Genomic DNA, 19577 nt, shown 5'->3' with positions numbered 1-19577 from the left:
GATGCTGAGGAGGTCGTGGATAGCAGGTTTAGCAAACTGGTCACACCGCAGATTAGGATTGCTGAGGGAAAAAGGGAATGGGTGACCAAGAGGCAGAGAAAGAGCAGGAAGGCAGTGCATGTGTCCCCTGCGGTCATCTCCCTCCAAAACAGGTATACAGTTTTGGATGCAGTTCTGGGAGATGGCTCACCAGGGGAAGGCAGCAGTAGCCAGGTTCATGGCACCATGGCTGGCTTTGCTGTTCAGAAGGGCAGGAAAAGGAGTGGAAAGACTATAGTCATAGAGGATTCAATTGTAAGGGGATTAGACAGGCAGCTCTGTGGACGAAAACGAGACCCCCAAATGGTATGCTGCCTCCCAGGTGCACGGGTCAAGGATGTCTCAAATCGGCTGTAGAACATTCTGAAGGGGGAGGGTGAACAGCCAGCTGTCATGGTGTATATTGGCACCAAATGATATAGGTAAGAAAATAGGATGAGGTCCTACAAGCTGAATTTAGGGATTTAGGAGCCAAGTTAAAAAGTAGGACCTCGGAGGTAGTAATCTCAGGATTGCTACCAGTGCCATGTGCTAGTCAGAGTAGAAATGAAAGAATAGGATGAACGCGTGGCTTGAGAGATGGTGCAGGAAGGAGGGAGTTCAGATTTTTGGGACGTTGGGATCGGTTCTAGGGGAGGTGGGACTATTACAAATTGGACGGTCTGCACCTGGGCTGGACTGGAACCAATGTCCTAGGGGGTGCTTTCGCTAATACTGTTGGGGATGGTTTAAACTAATGTGGCAGGGGGATGGGAACCAAATGAGGAGGTTAGTGGACAGTAAGGAGGCAGTCAAGATTAGAGTGGTGCTGGAAAAGCACAGCAGGTCAGGCAGCATCTGAGGAGAAGGGAAAAAAAAATTGATGTTTCGGGCTAAAGTCCTTCATCATAAGGAGGTAGTAACTAAAGGCTGTAAGGAACAGATAATGAAGTCAGAGAGACTGAGGGGAAAAGTAGGCAGGGAGCAGATGATGAACACAAAAGGGACTGGTGATCTGAGGTGCATTTGTTTTAAAGCGAGAAGTGTAGTAGGTAAGACAGATGAATTTGGGGCTTGGATTGGTACCTGGGAGTATGATGTTATTGCTATTACTGAGACCTGAGTAAGGGAAGGCCATGATTGGCAACTAAACATCCCAGGATAGTGATGCTTCAGAGGGGATAGACAGGGAGGTAAAAGAGGTGGAGGAGTTGCATTACTGGTCAAAGAGGATATCACAGCTGTGCTGAAGGAGGGCACAATGGAGGACTCGAGCAGTGAGGCAATTTGGGCAGACCTTAGAAATAGGAAGGGGGCGGTAACAATGTTGGGGCTATCGTACAGGTCTCCCAACAGCGAGCATGAGATACAGGTACAAATACGCAAACAGATTATGGGAAGATGTAGGAGCAACAGGGTGGTGGTGACGGAAGACTTTAATCTTCTCAACATTGACTCAGATTGACTTAGTGTTAGAGCCCTAGATGGAGCAGAATTTGTACGGACCATCCAGGAGGGTTTTCTAGAGCAGTATGTAAATAGTCCGACTCAGGAAGAGGCCATACTGGACCTGGTGTTGGGGAATGAGCTCGGCTAGGTGGATGAAATTCCAGTACGGGATTGCTTTGGGAATAGTGACCACAATTCCATAAGACGAGAGTGGTCCCAAAGGAAGAATGCTGGGGGGGGCGGGGGGGAAAGAGGAGGTAACTATAAATTCAGCAGGAGCAGGGGAACATAGATTGGGGCAACTGTTTGAAGGTAAATCCGTATTTGATATGTGGGAGACTTTTAAAGAGAGGTTGATTAGAGTGCAGAACAGACATATCCCTGTGAAAATGAGAGATAGAAATGGCAAGATTAGGGAACCATGGATGACAGGTGAAATTGTGAGACTAGCTAAGAGGAAAAAGGAAGCGTACGTAAGGTCTTGGCAATTGAAGACAGAATAAGCTTTGGAAGAATATCCGGGAAGTAGGACCAATCTGAAACAAGAAATTAAGAGGGCTTAAGAGGGGTCATGAGATATCTTTAGCAAACAGGGTTAAAAGGAAAATCCTGAAATCTTTTAGTTGTATGTAAGGAGCAAGAGGATAACTACAGAAAAGGTTGGCCCACTCAAGGACAAAAGGAGGAAAGTTATGCATGGAGCAGATGTTGTGGTTAGGGATAGATGTTTGATTACTCTAGGTCAAATCAGTTTGAGGGAGGAAGGAAGTGTTGGGTATCCGAAAAGGCATTAAGGTGGACAGGTCCCCAGGTCTAAATAAGATCTATCCCAGGTTACCGAGGGAAGCAAGAGAGGAAATAGCTGGGGCCTTACCAGATATCTTTGCAGCATCCTTGAACATCGTAGGACTGGAGAATTGCTAATGTCTCCTTGGTTAAGAAGGGTAGCAGGGATAATCCAGGGAATTATAGACTAGAGAGCCTAACGTCACTGATAGGGAAGCTGTTGGAGAAGATACTAAGGGATATGATCTATTTACATTTGGAAGAACATAGGCTTATCAGTGATTGGCAACATGGTTCTGCAGGGAAGATCATGTCTTAACAACTTAATAGAATTGTTTGAGTAAGTGACCAAGTTGATTGATAAGGGAAAAGGCTGTAGATGTCATATACATGGACTTCAGTAAGGCATTTGATAAGGTTCCCCATGGTAGACTGATGAAGAAAGTGAAGTCACACAGGGTCCAGGGTGTACTAGCTAGATGGATAGAGAACTGGCTGGGCAACAGGAGACAAAGAGTAGAAAGGAGTTTCTCAAAATGGAGAACTGTGACCAGTGGTGTTCCCACAGGGATCTGTGCTGGGACCACTGTTGCTTGTGATATACATAAATGATTTGGAGGAAGGTATCGGTGGTCTGATTAACAAGTTTGCAGATGACACCAAGATTGGTGGAGGAGCAGACAGTGAAGGGGACTGTCAGAGAATACAGTAGAATATAGATAGATTGGAGAGTTGGGCAAAGAAATGGTGGGCAAATGTGAGTGAGGCATTTTGGAAGATCAAATTCAAGAACCAACTAAACAGTATTTGGAAAAGCCCTGGGGAAAACTGATGTACTGAGAGATCTGGATGTTCAGGTTCACTTTCCCTGAAGGTGGCAACGCAAGTCAGTCAAGTGGTCAAGAAGGTATACAGCATACTTCATCAGATGGGGTATTGAATACAAGTGTTGGTAGATCATGTTACAGTTGAATAGGACTTTGGTTTGGCCACATTTGGAATACTACATACCGTTCTGGTAGCCATATTACCAAAGGATGTGGATGTTTTGGAAAGGGTGCAGAGGAGGTTCACTAGGATGTTGCCTGGTATGGAGGATGCTAGCTATGAAGACAGGTTGAGTAGTTTAGGATTATTTTCATCAGAAAGACAGAGGTTGAGGAGGAACTCCATTGAGATCTACAAAAACATGAGATGTACAGACAGGGTGGATAGCAAGCAGCTTTTTCCCCCCAGAGTGGGGTCTCAGTTACTAGGGGTCACAAATTCAAGGTGAGAGGGGAAAAGTTAAGGGAAATATGTGTGAAAATTTCTTTATGCAGTGGGTGGTGCGCACCTAAAACACATTGGCAGCGGAGGTGGTAGAGACAGGCACGATAGTATCATTTAAGGTGTGTCTACACAGATACATGAACGGGCAGGGAGCAGAGGGATACAAATCCTTAGAAAATAGGTGACAGGTTTAGATTGAGAATCTGGATTGGCGCAGACTTGGAGGGGCAAAGGGCCTGTTCCTGTGCTGCACTTTTCTTTGTTCTGGGATTTACAAACTAATGAACCGAAACCTGCAAACCATTCTACAAGATGAAAGACTTAACAGAAATCTAGGTGTATTCAATATATCACACCAGCTGCATGACACTACGATCTTTTGCTATAAGATTTGTGACTTATGATCCTGTCCTACTAGTTACTTGATGAAGGAGCAGTGCTCAGAAAGCTAGTACTTCCAAATAAACCTGTTGGACTACAGCCTGGTGTTGTGCAGTTTTTAAAAACGTTGTTCACCCCAGTCCAACACCAGCACCTCTACATCAGGGCTGCGACACATTCAAGCCTGTCCACTAGTATCAAAGGAACCAGTCAATGTGGTGCCTCAGAGGTCCATAAAACTCGCAGATTCACTGCTCTTAGAGAGGAGATTCCTCCAAATCTGTCTTAAATGTGCAGCCCCTTATTCTGAGATTATGCCCTCTAGTTCTATACTCTCCCAAAAGGGGAAACAGCATCTCTGCATTTACTCTGGCAAGTTCTCATCAGAAACTGTCAAGATTCTTAGTGATTGGAACCAGGTTGACCTTGTTAAGAACAAGATTCCTGATAGGAGTTGTTAACCTCAGCCAATCAGGAAAGCCTTGGCTGACCAAGGCAACCAGGAGCTTACAATCTCCTCAGTTGAGGACTGACTCCAAGCTGGCTGGGCACACAGCCAGTGTGGTGTGGGGAACAGTCCTCCCTACCAGAAACATTGCGTTTTTTTTGTGCTGTGGAGGCGCCTGTATTGGACTGGGGTGGACCAAGTTAAAAATCACACAACACCAGGTTATCGTCCAACAGCTTTATTTGGAAGCACAAGCCTATGGAGCATTACCCCTTTATCCTGATGAAGGAGCAGCGCTCCAAAAGCTTGTACTTCCAAATAAATCTGCTGGATTAAAACTTGGTGTTGCATGATATTAAACTTGCTTTTTGTCAGTGTGTTTTTCTTTGGGCTGTGTTCAGCTGCACCAGCAACCACCACCATCACTACTGCTGAGGCCTGGGCCTGCCCCGACTGACAAAAAGATACAACCAGGAGGTTTACATGGTTGGTTTTTCTGGTGGTGGAGTAGTAATTAAGTTATTTACACTTGGTGTTTTCACTGCGGCTTGCACCGACATATAGACAAGATGGGTGCTGGAATATAAGCACGACTGCTGTAAAAGAGAAAGAAAAAATGTAACCAGGAGAGTATAGGTATATCTATAGCTATAATAGAGTAAGATTAGGGCCAATCAAGGATAATATTAGGAAGTTGTACATGGAGTCCGAGGAGATAGGGCAAGTGCTAAATAAATATTTTTCATCAGTATTCACACTGGAAAGAGACAACATTGTCGAGGAGAATACTAAAATACAGGCTATTAGACTAGACGGGATTGAGGTTCACAAGGAGGTATTAGCATTTTCGGAAAGTGTGATAAAAGTAAGCCACCTGGGCTGGAGGGGATTTATCCTGGGATTCTCTGGGGAACCAGGGAGGAGATTGCTGAGCCTTTGGCTTTGATCTTTATGTCGCCATTGTCTACAGGAATAGTGCCTGAAGACTGGAGGATAGTAAATGTTGTTCCCTTGTTCAAAGGGAGTAGAGACAACCCTGGTAATTAGACTGGCGAGCCTTACTTCAGTTGTGGATAGAGTATTAGAAAAGATTAAAATGAGATAAGATTTATAATCATCGAGGAGAGGAATAAGTTGATTGGGGTAGTCAACACAGTTTTGTGATGGGTAGGTCGTGCCTCACAATCCTGATAGAATTCTATGAGATGGTGACCAAACAGGTGGATAAGTGGTTGATGTCAGGGGATGGGATTGAGGGTGATTTAGTGGTTTGGATCAGAAATTGGCGAGCTTAAAGAAGACAGAGGGTGGTGGTTTTTGGGAAATGTTAATCGTAGAGTTCAGTTACCAGTGGTGTATCGCAAGGATCTGTTTTGGGGCCACTGCTGTTGTCATTTTTATAAATGACCTGCATGAGGGCGTAGAAGGATGGGTTAGTAAATTTGCAAATGACACTAAGGTCAGTGGAGTTGTGGATAGTGCCAAAGGATGTTGCAGGTTACAGAAGGAAAAAGATAAGCTGCAGAGCTGGGCTGAGAGGTAGCAAATGGAGTTTAAGGTGGAAAAGTGTGAGGTGATTCACTTTGGAAGGAGCAACAGGAATAAAGAGTACTGGGCTAATGGTAAGATTCTTGGCAGTGTTGTTGAGTAGACAGATCTCAATGCCCATGTACATAGATCCTTGAAAGTTGCCACCCAGGTTGACAGGGTCATTAAGAAGGCATACAGCTTTTATTGGTACAGGGAATGAGTTTCGGAGCCATGAGGTCATGCTGCAGCTGTACAAAACTCTGGCACAGCCGCACTTGGAGTACTGCATACAGTTCTGGTCACTGCATTATAGGAAAGATATGGGAGCTTTGGAAAGGGGTTAGGAGGAGAGTTACTCAGATGTTGCCTTGTATAGAGGGAAGGTCTAATCAGAGGGTTTGATAGGGTGGACCGTGAGAGCCTTTTTCCTCAGATGATGATGGCTAGCATGAGGGGACATAGCTTTAAACTTAGGGGTGATAGATATCGGGCAAGTGTCAGAGTTAGTTTCTTTACTCAGGAGGAGAAGGGTCATGGAACACACTGCCTGCAACACTAGCAGACTCACCAACTTTAAGGGCATTTAAATGGTCACTGGATAAACAGTGATGATGGAATAGCATAGGTTTGATGGGCTTCAGATTGGTTCCACAGGTCAGTACAACATCGAGGGCCAAAGGGCCTATACTGTGCAGTAATGTTCTAGATTAGAATCTGTTCAGTTGAGGACCGATTGTGCACAAGTAAATAAAGGGTGACTTGGTGACTGGATACCAGCCTCTGTGCAGTTATTTCAGTTTCAACAAGGTCACCTCTTATTGTTCTAAACTCCAATGAGTACAGTCCCAACCTACTCAACCTCTCCTCATCAGACAGTCCATCCATATCCAATATAAGCCCAGTGAATCTTCTCTGGACTACTTCCAATGACAGTACATATCCTTCCTTAAATAAGGGGTCCCCAAACTGTTTACTGGACGTCAGTTGTGGTCTGAATAAGATCTTGCACAGTTTTAACACAATCTATTTATTTTGTATATTCTATTCCCTTTGAAATATAGGCCAACATTCCATTGAATTTCCTGATCACCTGTTAAACCTGGATGCTAGATATTCGTAAATCATGAACAAGTACTTCCAAATCCCTCTATTCTTCAGCTTTAGATTAGATTCCACGATTAGATTCCCTACAGTGTGGAAACAGGCCCCTCGGCCCAACAAGTCTATACCGACCCTCCGAAGAGCACCCACCCATTCTGCCACATTTACCCATGATTAATCCACCTAACACTGTGGGTAATTTAGCGTGCCCAATTCATCCGACCTGCACATCTTTGAACTGTGGGAGAAACTGGAGCACCCAGAGGAAACCCACACAGACACAGGGATGTGCAAACTCCACACAGACTGTTGCCCGAGCCGGGAATTGAACCCAGATCCCTGGCGCTGTGAGGCAGCAGTGCCACCACTGACCCACCATGCCACCTCTTTATTCAGCCTTTCTATATTTAAATAATATTCAGATAGTCACCCTATCCTTACCTCTACCATTCTTGTGAATGTGAAAGATGCCTTCTTCAAAATGAAACATCCCCCTTTTGGTGTAGTGCCCAGAACTGGAATGCAACATTTTAAATTGAGGTACCTTGATATCACTCCTTTAACAAATAATGAATATCTTCAAGATATTTCACACGATGAATATTAAGGAAACCTCAGCACTCAGCTGCAAAAAGACAAACCAGACTGAATGGTCAAAAGCTTCACCAAAGAGGTGAGCTTTAAGGATCGTCTTATAACAGGAAAGACAAGTCAAAGCTGAGATGTTTCTGGAGGTATTCCAGGGCACACACTGGGCAAGGGAAAGCACAGTAACCAAGGGTGGAGCCATTAAAATCTGCAAATGTTCAAAAGGCCACAGCCAGAGGAACATAGCACAGAGCTGCATGGCTGGAGGAGAATTACAAAGATTACAAAGGGACCAAGCAATGAAAACAGAAGAAATAATTCTAAAACTCAACCGGGACATTTATTTTTAATTATTATATATTGCAGTGTCCTATTTTTCTTTTAATTATTTCTGCATTGGTATTTCTAAAACTCTCTGTTCCTCCAGCCCCCCCCGCCACCCATTATTTAGAAGTGATTCTGAACTTATGTCCAAAGACCAAGAGATGTGGTGACAAATTCTCCACGAGGTCAATTCCTGGAATGGTGGGACTATCTTATGTTGAAAGATTGGAGCGACTGGGCTTGTATACCCTTGAGTTTAGAAGACTGAGAGGGGATCTGATTGAGACGTATAAGATTATTAAAGGATTGGACACTCTGGAGGCAGGAAACATGTTTCTGCTGATGGGCGAGTCCCGAACCAGAGGACACAGCTTAAAAATAAGGGGTAGGCCATTTAGGACAGAGATGAGGAGAAACTTCTTCACCCAGAGAGTGGTGGCTGTGTGGAATGCTCTGCCTCAGATTTGTTTAAGGAAGAGTTGGGTAGAGCTCTCAAGGATAGTGGAATCAAGGGTTATGGAGATAAGGCAGGAACAGGATACTGATTGGGGATGATCAGCCATGATCATAATGAATGGTGGTGCAGGCTCGAAGGGCAGAATAGCCTACTCCTGCACCTATTGTCTATAATTCCAATAGATACGGTCTGTTCCAGCTCTCAGAATCGTAACTGAGTTTACAGACAGTGTAATGCATTCCAAACTTCCCTTGCTGTGACAAAAAGAAGATCAGGTTAAATGTAGGTAAGATGTTTTCCTGCTTGAGAAGTCTAAAACCGGATGCACAATTTGGCAGTACAGACTTTTTGGGCCAAAGGGCCTCTCCTGCATTCTATTTTAAAAATAAGGACAATGTCACTAAATCTGAGATGTGAACCTTGGTAATTGTCTACAACAGAGGGCTGCGGTGGTGGAGACTTTAAACTAGTTTAAAGGTAGAGATTGATAGACTGATTGCCAGTGGTATAAAGAGTTATGGGGATGTGGTGGGTATGTTTGATCAACCATGATCATATTGACTTGTGGGCAGGCTTCTTGGGCTGAATGGCCCACACCTTTCCAACGTTCTTATGTTCATTATCTCAAGAAGGGAATGTAAGAGCTGTCAAAAAAAGCAAAAGGGTGACAGTTTTTCTACAATACTGCTCATCACATTCCACAATAACTGAAACCTTTCTGAAGAGTTATCATCCTGAAATACAAACATTGTTTTTTCTCTCTCTACAGATGCTGCTAGCCTGCTGAGTTTCGCCAGCAATTTATCTACAGATTTTTATATCTGGCATCCAACTTTTCCAACAGAATAGCTGACTAACCACAGCAATCCATCTCCCTCAATTAGTAGACAGAAGATCCAGAAAAATGGGGAGGAAAACACCTAGACTGGAGAAATTTCAGATAGGAGTCTCCTAAATCCATGATAAGAAGGATAAGGGCAGCAGATACATAGGAACACCACCATGTGCAATTTCCCCTCCAAGCCACTTACCATCTTTATTTGGAAATTTACTGCCATTCCTTCAGTGTCAATGAGCTCAAATCCTGGAATTCTCTCCCCAAAGGCATCATGGGTCTACGTACAGCACTGACTGCAGTGGTTTAAGGAGGTAGCTCATCACCATCTTCTCAAGGACAACAAGAGGTGGGCAACAAATGCTTCCTCATCCTGTGACACCCACATCCTATGGATGCACAAATTGTAAACCCAATCCCTGAAGATTTCACCCCCATTCGCAGCAAAGCCCATATTGCCTGAATGCAGAGAGGTACAGAAGGAGATGGAATGGGAGTGGAATGGAGGTCCAGGTGGAGTAAAAGTGCAAGGGAGATGGAGGCTGAGCGCGAGGGTGAGCTGCAAAAGGTGGTTAAGCTGGAATGGAAGTGGAGTGTAATTAGTGTGGAGTTGTGTTGAAGTTGGGATGGATTTGAGCTGGAGCTGGGGTGGTGCATGGGTGGTGGAGGTGGAGTAGAGATGAAGATAGAATGGAGCTTCAGGTGGAGTGTGATGCAGGAGAGATAGAGCAGGAGCAGAGGTGAAGGTGCATGTGGAGGTAGAGCGGGAGTGGAGATAGAGTCAAAGTGGACGTAGGGGTGCAAGAGTGGATTGCATGGGGAGAGCAAGGGCAGGTGGAAGTAGAGTGGTGTGGAAGTGGACTGGAGGAATGGAGTGGAAGTGGAGCTGGGAGGTGGAGAGGAATGAAAATGGAGTGATGGTAAAAAAAATTCAGAGTTGAATGCATGTTCAACACTACACTTCCCTTGACATTTTGGATAAATGTTCTGCCATTTGGAGCCTTATTACTTTGTCACTTTAGCTCCTGGATTATGACAGAAAAGCAGACACTGGACAATAGAAACTTCCCAAAGGGTTGTCCACTGCATGAAGGCCTGCTTGTAATTACAGGTGCTGCAAAAAAAAAACCAAGTCCTGCAGTCAAAACACACGAGGGATAAGAGTGGGAAAGAGTAGCCAACTTGGTCAGCAACAGTGATGATCCAACGGGAGGAGCCTGATCGGTGCACACATCTATATAATGCCAAGTGGGGGAAGACCGAAGATAAAGATCACACAACTACTACGTGGCCAAGATTTCTGGCTGCCATGTTTCCTTTGTTGGATGAGGGTCTATCTCAACATTATGGAGAATAAATAAAGGCGTTCTCTTCATTCACGTGAAACCTAAGGGATTAAACATTTTTGAAAGCAATTGTCCATGATACTAAACAATTGTAATGGGTCAATCAGAAGCATGTAGCTGAACAAAAACAATACATCAAGTCTGTAAATATATATCTTTCTAATTGAAATCAAGGCCATAATTGTAAAGCTAGGAAACAGAACACAGATTGAGGGCCCAGTGCCAATACTGTATACTGCACTTTCAGTTCGACACATGCAGACTTCCTTCTAACTGCCTAAAGTCAGGAGCACATTTTGCTACAACAGTGTTACAATTATATCTCCATTCCCAAGCTCCTACACTACCCTTCACCTTCCCAACCACACCCTGCACTATATCTCTCTCCCCACCATGGAGGTATTGTGATGGTGGCTTCTCTTACTGGAGGTTAATGAGCAGAGGTTTTCCCAAAACATTGGAAATGAACAGCCCAGGCCACTCCACTCCTAAAGTGTAAGACCCGCACAATATTTTACTCCAACTTGTCGGCACAAATTTTAAAACAAAACAAATTTCAAGCTGCTGTTTTAACTAGTCTGTGAGACAGCACTCAATTTTGGTAGCTGCCCTTGATTTTAGTAAGGAAGATTTTGCAGGGTCGACTGGGCTGTGTTTACTCGTCATTTCCAGTGCCGAGGTCGTTGCCAGGTGCTTATCCATTTTTGTTTCGTTCTAACTTTTTTTTTCACAGTGGAGAGCACAATTTAAAGGCAAGTATTTTGTTGGCTTTAATGTGTTTTAGGACACCCTGCAGTTGTGAAAGGCATGAGGTAACTCTAAGTCTTTCTTTATATTCTGTCTTCCCTCACACCATAACATTATGCAGTAGTGATCCACTTGGTAGTGAAGACACTGGATGAGCTGAAAATGTGTTGCTGGAAAAGCACAGCAGGTCAGGCAGCATCCAAGGAGCAGGAGAATCGGCGTTTCGGGCATGAGCCCTTCTTCAGGAAGTCTCATGCCCGAAACGTCGATTCTCCTGCTCCTTGGATGCTACCTGACCTGCTGCGCTTTTCCAGCAACACATTTTCAGCTCTGATCTCCAGCATCTGCAGTCCTCACTTTCTCCTAGAAGACACTGGATGAGTTAATTTAGTCATTTTCTCACACCACCCACTCTGCTTCATAACCCATGCCTTGCACAAGCTGAGTCCAACTTTCCCTTTATTATTGTCAGTGTCACCTACAAGTTGTGGGTGAATATTCCAGATGACTTAACCATACTACGGTACAAGTCACTGTTAAAAGGTGCCCCCAAATTTGGACATTGTCATTCATTAACAAGAGGTCGACGTCTCTTAAGCATAGGTCAATTTGAGTAATACAGTTTACGTACTCAGCACTGTCCCCTAGAGTGGTACCAATGTCCAAGGTGAAAGAAAGGCCAGTGACCCTGCTGAGTAAATTCTGTTTCTGAAATCAGTCCCCACTGCTGAGCTTAAACGTGACCTTTCCTACAATGAACAGCAATCTCTGGTGAAGTGTTCAATGAGGAGACGGACATGGCAGTGGTGAGAGATTGCTACTGTGCTATAATCTCCTTCAAGCAATCTTGGGAAAACTCAATAGATGTATGAAGATGTAATGAGAGAAAAGACAAGTTGGTATCTCAATTGTTTCCCTGTTCTGATGGAGGTTCCACATTTCATAGATTAATCCCCCCACAGTCTAGATTAGATTAGATTAGTGTGGAAACAGGCCCTTCGGCCCAACAAGTCCACACCGACCAACGAAGCGCAACCCACCCAGACCCATTCCCCTACATTTAACCCTTCACCTAACACTATGGGCAATTTAGCATGGCCAATTCACCTAACCTGCATATTTTTGGACTGTGGGAGGAAACTGGAGCACCCGAAGGAAACCCACGCAGACAAGGGGAGAATGTGCAAACTCCACACAGTTCCCTGAAGCGGGAATTGAACCCAGGTCTCTGGCGCTGTGAGGCAGCAGTGCCACCGTGCCGCCCTAGCATCTTGAGTTTTCTTGTTTCAGATTTATTACAGAATATATTTCTCAGTTTCCACACTCTAAGTGAGTGTGGCCCTACGCTGATGGACTTGTATTGCAAGAATTTTCTTGTGCCTGACTAGTTCATATCATGGGATTGGAAGGGGTGAGTAAGATATACCGGAGATTGAATTGTACACAGCCAACGGAGTTCACCTAGATTCCTACAGTTTCCAACTCAATACACATTCATCTCCCACCTCAACATTTAACTTTCTCATTGTGATGTTCTTTCCTAACCCAGGGTGGTGGGGGTAGCAGCAGCAGATGCAGTGCTCATCAAAAGGTCTGGGCTCAAACCCTGGGTTGGGTAGCACAAGGAGTGATCGGGAGGGGCAGATCTGCATGAAGTGGAGTAGAGAACATAAGGGTTTGGAAAGGAAGGAGGGAGAGTTGAGGCCATCCTGAAAGCTAATAATACAGAGGACAGTAACCAATCGACCCAAATGCAAAGCTTGAAAGTGGTTTTGAGGGCGGTATCAGCGTTTTGTCTGACCAAACCAAGGCTGCAAATTGCAGGCTCACTCAGTCAGAAGCAAAAGGAACACAGCTCACAATAAACAGAGGGTTTCTCCACCAGTATTGCTTACAACTCAGCGTATGCCTGGCCCACTTTCTCTTCCAAGGCAGCATTTCACCTTAAGGGAGAGTCTACAACACTTAGTTGAGGTCAACTCCTCGAACTCGAAGACTGACAAGTTTCAGGCAAATCAAACGAGCATCATTCACGGAGTTGATGGTCCTCCAGGTGCAGTCAGAGATACGTACAGCATGGAAATAGACGCTTCAGTTTCTGTTCTCATTGGAAAGAAGAAGGCTAAGAGGGACGTTTTGATAGAGACATACAAGATGATCAGAGGATTAGATAGGGTAGACAGTGAAAGTCTTTTTCCTAGGATAATGACGTCAGCTTGTATGAGGCAGCATAACTACAAATTGAGGGGTGATAGATTTAAGACGGATGTCAGAGGCAGGCTCTTTACACAGAGAGTGGTAATGGGGTGGAATGTCCTCCCTGCCAATGTAGTCAACTCAGCCACATTAGGCAGATTTAAACAATCTTTGGATAAGCACATGGATGACGATGGGATAGTGTAGGAGGACGAGCTGAGAATAGTTCACAGGTCAGCGCAACATTGAGGGCTGAAGGGCCTGTTCTGCGCTGTATTGTTCTATGTTCAGTCCAACTCGCCCATGTCGAACAGATATCCCAAATTAATCTAGTCCCGTTTGCCAGCATTTAGCCATATCCGTCTCAAACCTTTCCTATTCATGTACCATCCTGATACTTTTTAAACTGTTGTAATTGTATCAGCTTCAATCACCTCCTCTGACAGCTCCTTTTAACTCTTTCCCCCTGTCACCTTAAACCTATGATCTCCTTGGTCTTGTTCAGTATCCCAGGGAATAGCCTGGAGAGCACAGAACTGCTCCAGACAAGCCCCCTCAAAAGACTACACACTGAGGGATGCTCTAAAGATTGCAGCAGCTGCCAGTGAGGCAAGACCACTGCCTAAGGTCTTTCTGCTGAAGTTAAATGGGGGAGGGCATGTTCAGTTACCAGACTCCCCCGCTGTATCAGATACATGTAAATAGTACCTTGCACAAGTTAGATATGCCTTGGGGTTTGTTTTTCTCCCTCAGCAAAGATGGTACAGAACCAAATTGCTTGGGTCACTATTTATGTATATGATTTTTCTATGAACAAAGCACATTTTTGAAATACATTTTTAAGTGACCTTATGGACAACTTTTTCTCAGCATTGTTACGTGGTGGTAGGAAAAAGGCAGCAGAATCCAACTCTCCCAAAAGGCAAAGAACTGCCCCAAGTGCTGTCCTCCCTGTGGCTTCCACAAGGGAAACACCACATGACACACACACACACCGCGTATTAATTAAACCTGTTCCAATGGCATCTCCATTTAATCGGAAATGCGTTTATTCGCTTAACAGCCCCTGCGACTTGTTTGCAACCAGAACTGCATGCATTATAAACTGCTTTCCTTTTGAGTGAATTGCTCCGAAATTCGCATTTCTCCCCAAAAAGCCCTCTTGGAAGAGGGAGCAGAAATGCGTTTACCTTACTGCTGAACACTCTGACTCCTGACCGTCCCAAACTCCACCGTGGCCCCTGAGTCCGGCTACAAACTGCAACACCCTGTCTGAGGGATTTCAACAGGTTGCACGCTCGGAGAATCTTCACCATCTTCGGATTTGAGAAACGAGAACCGATCCAACTTTAGCTGCACCTCCGCGTTGCCTCTGTCTTGCTCGACGCCTTCTGTAACTCCTCCAGGGAACTATTCTTGTGCTGGATACTTGTATGTGTGAGTATCCCTGATCTGAGTGAGCATGTGCAGTCGAAAAACCCTGGCGTGACTTTCCACTCCTTCCCGGCCACTGAAACCCCGAGGACTACTGCTGCTGAACTGATGAACCTTTTTACCAGCTGCTGGAAGCACATCAGGAGAGCCCTTCGCCGGGGGGGAGTGTTCAAATGTTGACACCGTAATTCTCCTAATCGAACAGCAGCGGTAATCAAAGTCAGAGATGCTTGCTGTCCACAGCTTGCATTACAAACACAAGCCTACCTCCAAACTTCTCCACGCTGAACCCAAATGATTTCCTTTTCAGCACCATTGACCAGATTTCTCTTTACGTTTTTAATGTGTTAACACAAAATTCCTTTACTTATTAAAGTGATGAGTAAATCGTGAAATTTGGGCGAGTCTTTCTAAATTTGAATTGAGAAATTCATTTGAGGCGGGATTAAGGTGAAATATTTCATTCTGGATAAAAATTCTATATCTACGTTGCTCTGCTCATCCCAGATCAGGGATAGACTCTCAAGAGAGGCATATTAAGACACTAATCTTCATTTCAGTGTCTTCCCAAAAGAATCACAGAAATTGATACAGCGCAGGAGGCCATTCAGTCATAGAGTCATAGAGATGTACAGCACGGAAACAGACCCTTCGGTCCAACTTGTCCATGCGGACCAGATATCCCAACCAAATTTAGTCTCACCTGCCAGTACCCAGCCCATATCCCTCCAAACCTTTCCTATTCTTATACCCATCTAGATACCTTTTAAATGTTGCAATTGTACCAGCCTCCACCATTTCCTCTGGCAGCTCCTTCCATACATGTACCACCCTCTGTGCGAAAAAGTTGCCCCTTAGGTCTCTCAACCACTTGTGCCTGCACCAGTTCTTTAATCTGGTGCCAATCTCCTTCGTTTTCCCCATACCCTTGCACACCATTTCTATCCAAATAATAATCCAGTGCATTCTTGAATGCTTCAGGGGAACCTGACTCCAGCACATTTCCAGGCAGTGCATTCCAGACCATAACTACTAGTTAAAAGGTTTTTTTCCTCACATCGGCCTTTGTTTCATTTGCCCATCAGTTTAAACCTGTGTCTTTCTCATTCTTGTTCCTGCAGGATAGACTGGTTATATCTTATTGATTGGGAAATATTATATAGATGAGGTTATCATGTATAGACTGGGTTATTCTATATAGGCTGGGATATACCATATAAGATTGCATCATTAACACAGAGATAAACAGAATCGTGCAAACTGTCTCAAGTTTTCAGCCTGAACGCAAGTCCGACCCACAATATACACAACTTCCAGAACAGGGAGCCAAACATCTCAGGCAATCGGCACCCACCCACACCCTCCTCTAGCTTATCTCTCCATGCTTCAGGCTCACTGCCTTTATTCCTGATTAAGGGCTTTTGCCCGAAACGTCGATTTTGAAGCTCCTTGGATGCTGCCTGAACTGCTGTGCTCTTCCAGCACAACTAATCCAGGTCCAGGCAAGTGAGCCAACCAGCCTTCTCAAGGAATCCATGGCAATGTACATTTTACATACATGTTGCAGCCCAGAGCCATGGTGAGTGACAGCAGGCCCCCATGTTCTTTCTATCACATGGCTGACCAGGAATTTCTCCCACATTTACTGTCTGCCATTGGCATGAGTTGGAAGAATTTACAAGTTGCTCCTCAAACCTGTGAATGTGACATTCCCAACCAACAAGTCCCAGAGTGGGACTTGAATCTGGATCAGAGGCAGCAACATTACCCACTGGCCCAGACCACCTCCACGCTGGTACAAATAAAAGCCAGTACATTTCTCACTCACTTTTTGCAGCATTTGTGAGTCTTCAGTACTGAGACAGGTGGCCTTTCAGAGTTTATAAGTGAGGACCTAAGGGATTACAATGGTTTTGGAGGGATCATTTGGTATCAGGTGAAATTGTTAGTGTTCTCTCTGGAACCCACATCTGCTGAATTTCCATAGTTCCCAGTCTTCCTCTGAGATGATATCAAAACAGTTCAAACTGTCTGATAGTCCTTGACAGCATTAAGGAGAAGGACAGGATCGGAGCACAGCCAGTGGCCTAGGGAACTGTTATCCTCAGGCAGCAGTGTGCATCAATTGAAGACTTTAGAATTTTCCTTTTAAATGAGTAAAGTGGACCCGTTCAATGAAAGGATAAGATAGAAGACTAAGTCTCTGGTCCTTTAGTTTAATTACAACACCCAATTGGGCATGTCATTCTGAGGGTAGAGTGTACTTTTCCATCAGTTAAAGATTATCATCACACATTGTTAGGGTGTTTTATCTGTGAACTGACTGGCTGTGAGGATTGTGTGCCTGTGTTCTTTGTAATGCTTGGTTATGTAGGAATGTTAAAACAATTTGCCTAATCATCCTTTTTGAAACATAATTGAAAGAGTTGAAGGTTACACAAGGTCAGAAGACACAGGTTAATACTGTGTTGATGCAGCATAGCTCAAAACATTCAATCTTTTCCTCTTTCACAGTTGATCATTTTAGCTGTCTGTGTTACCTTCTTCCCCACCCAGTGTTTTCTCCCTGACCACCAAGTGAAAGCCAATCCTAGGTTCCTCTTTCCTTGATCCCATTATATGTAACACATCGCTGGCTTTTCTTGAGACCCTTGTCTATGAGACCCACCTCCTGCTCTCTTGATCTTCAATCCCAATCCCAATCAGCCCTGTTGAATTCCACATTGCAAATGGTTTGCCTCCTCAGATGCTCTTGCCTCCTTTGCAAAAACACAATTGGTGACTCCTTAAAACATTACAGCTCATCCAAAAACCCAGCAGCTCACATCCTACCCTGCACCGGCCCAGAGAGCCATGATTCTTGAGCTTGCATTGCCTCCAATTGCACACCTCTACCCTCACAAACTCTGTAACCTCCTCAGCTCCTATAATCCAGCAAGATCTACGAATTTCTCCAATCCTGGCCTCTGTCATTACCCCCATTTTATTCACATACACAACCTCTTAACTCCACCATTCACTGTCTTGTCCTCAGTTGCTTGAGCCAACTGCTCTGGAATTCCCTTGCTAAATTTCTCGTCCTCTCTTCTTGTCAATCCTCCTTAAATCCTTGATGCATGTGTTAAAATCATCATCTGTTATCTCTTGGTGTTTTCTTCAATGGCTCTACATCAATTTCTTTGTAATTTCAAATGTGCGCAGCTCTTCAGAATAAACTACAAAAGAAAAAACATAGAACAATACAGCGCAGTACAGGCCCTTTGGCCCTCAATGTTGCACCAATCTGTGAAACCAATCTGAAGCCTATCTATCTTACACCATTCCATTTTCAACTATATGTTTTTCCAATGACCATTTAAATGCCCTTAAAGTTGGTGTGTCTACTACAGTTGCAGGCAGTGTGTTCCATGCCCCCAGTACTCTAAGTAAAGAAACTACCTCTGACATCTGTCCTATATCTATCACCCCTCAATTTAAAGCTATGTTCCCCACATGCTAGCCATCAGCAACCGAGGAAAAAGGCTCTCACCGTCCACCCTATCTAACCCTCTGATTACCTCATACGTCTCAATTAAGTCACTTCTCAACTTCTCTCTCACGAGAAAAGCCTCAAGCCCCTCAGCCTTTCCTCGTAAGAGCTTCCCTCCATACCAGGCAACATCCTATGATATCTCCTCTGCACCATTTCCAACACTTCCACATCCTTCCTATAATGTGGTGACCAGAACTGTATGTAATACTTCAGATGCAGCTGCACCAAAGTTTTGTACAGCTGCAGCATGACCTTGTGGCTCCAGAACTCAGTCCCTCTAACAATGAAAGCTAACACACTAAATGCCTTCTTAACAACCCCATCAACCTGGGTGACAACTTTCACGGACCTATGTACATGGATACCGAGATCTCTCTGCTCATCTACACTGCCAAGAATCTTACCATTAGCCCAGTACTCTGCATTCCTGTTGCCATTTCCAAAGTGAATCACCTCACATTTTTCTACATTAAACTCCATTCGCCACCTCTGCAACTTATCTATGTCCCTCTGTAACCTGCAACATCCTTCAGCACTATCCACAAATTCACCGACCTTAATGCCATCTGCAAATTTACTAACTCACCCTTCTACGCCCTCATCTAGGTGATTTGTAAAAATGACAAACAGCAGTGGCTTTTCATCCATCTTTGTGTCATCAGCAAATTTATCTAGCATACAGTCGTTCCCCCTCATACGAGTCATTGACATAGACTGTAAGTCCATAAGACATAAGAGCAGAAATTAGGCTATTCAGCCCATCAAGTCTGCTCCACTATTCAATCATGGCTGATAAGTTTCTCAGCCCCATTCTCCACTTTCTCTCTGTAACCCTTGACACTCAATAACCTATTTTGTCAGTCTTAAATATCCTCAATGACCTGGCCTCCACAGCTTCTGTGGCAATGAATTCCATAGATTCAATACTATGAAGATGTTTCTCCTTATCTCCACTCTGAAAGGTCTTCCCTTTACTCTAAGTCTATGGTCTCCGGTCCTACTCTCTCCTAACAATGGAAACATCTTCCCAACATCCACTCTGTCATGCCATTCAGTATTCTGTGTGTTTCAATTAGTTTCCCCCCTCATTCCCTCAACTCCATTGAGTATAGACCCAGAGTCCTCAAACGTTC

At 44.4% G+C, this 19577-nt stretch overlaps 1 protein-coding gene across 1 annotated transcript in view; it reads right to left on the bottom strand.

The window, feature by feature from the left end:
• The window catches only part of cps1 (carbamoyl-phosphate synthase 1, mitochondrial), a 191791-nt gene extending 176739 nt beyond the window's left edge, over positions 1–15052 (bottom strand). The window contains exon 1 of the mRNA XM_072578736.1: positions 14669–15052. Coding sequence (XP_072434837.1) covers positions 14669–14794 — 126 coding nt within the window. The 5' untranslated portion in view covers positions 14795–15052. The remainder of the gene's footprint in view (positions 1–14668) is intronic.
• Positions 15053–19577: the final 4525 nt, after the last annotated feature.

This window comes from Chiloscyllium punctatum, chromosome 10, assembly GCF_047496795.1.
Source record: "Chiloscyllium punctatum isolate Juve2018m chromosome 10, sChiPun1.3, whole genome shotgun sequence".
Lineage (NCBI taxonomy): Eukaryota > Metazoa > Chordata > Chondrichthyes > Orectolobiformes > Hemiscylliidae > Chiloscyllium > Chiloscyllium punctatum.
The sequence above is the reverse complement of the archived record's forward strand: the minus strand, read 5'-3'. Positions and strand labels throughout refer to the sequence as shown.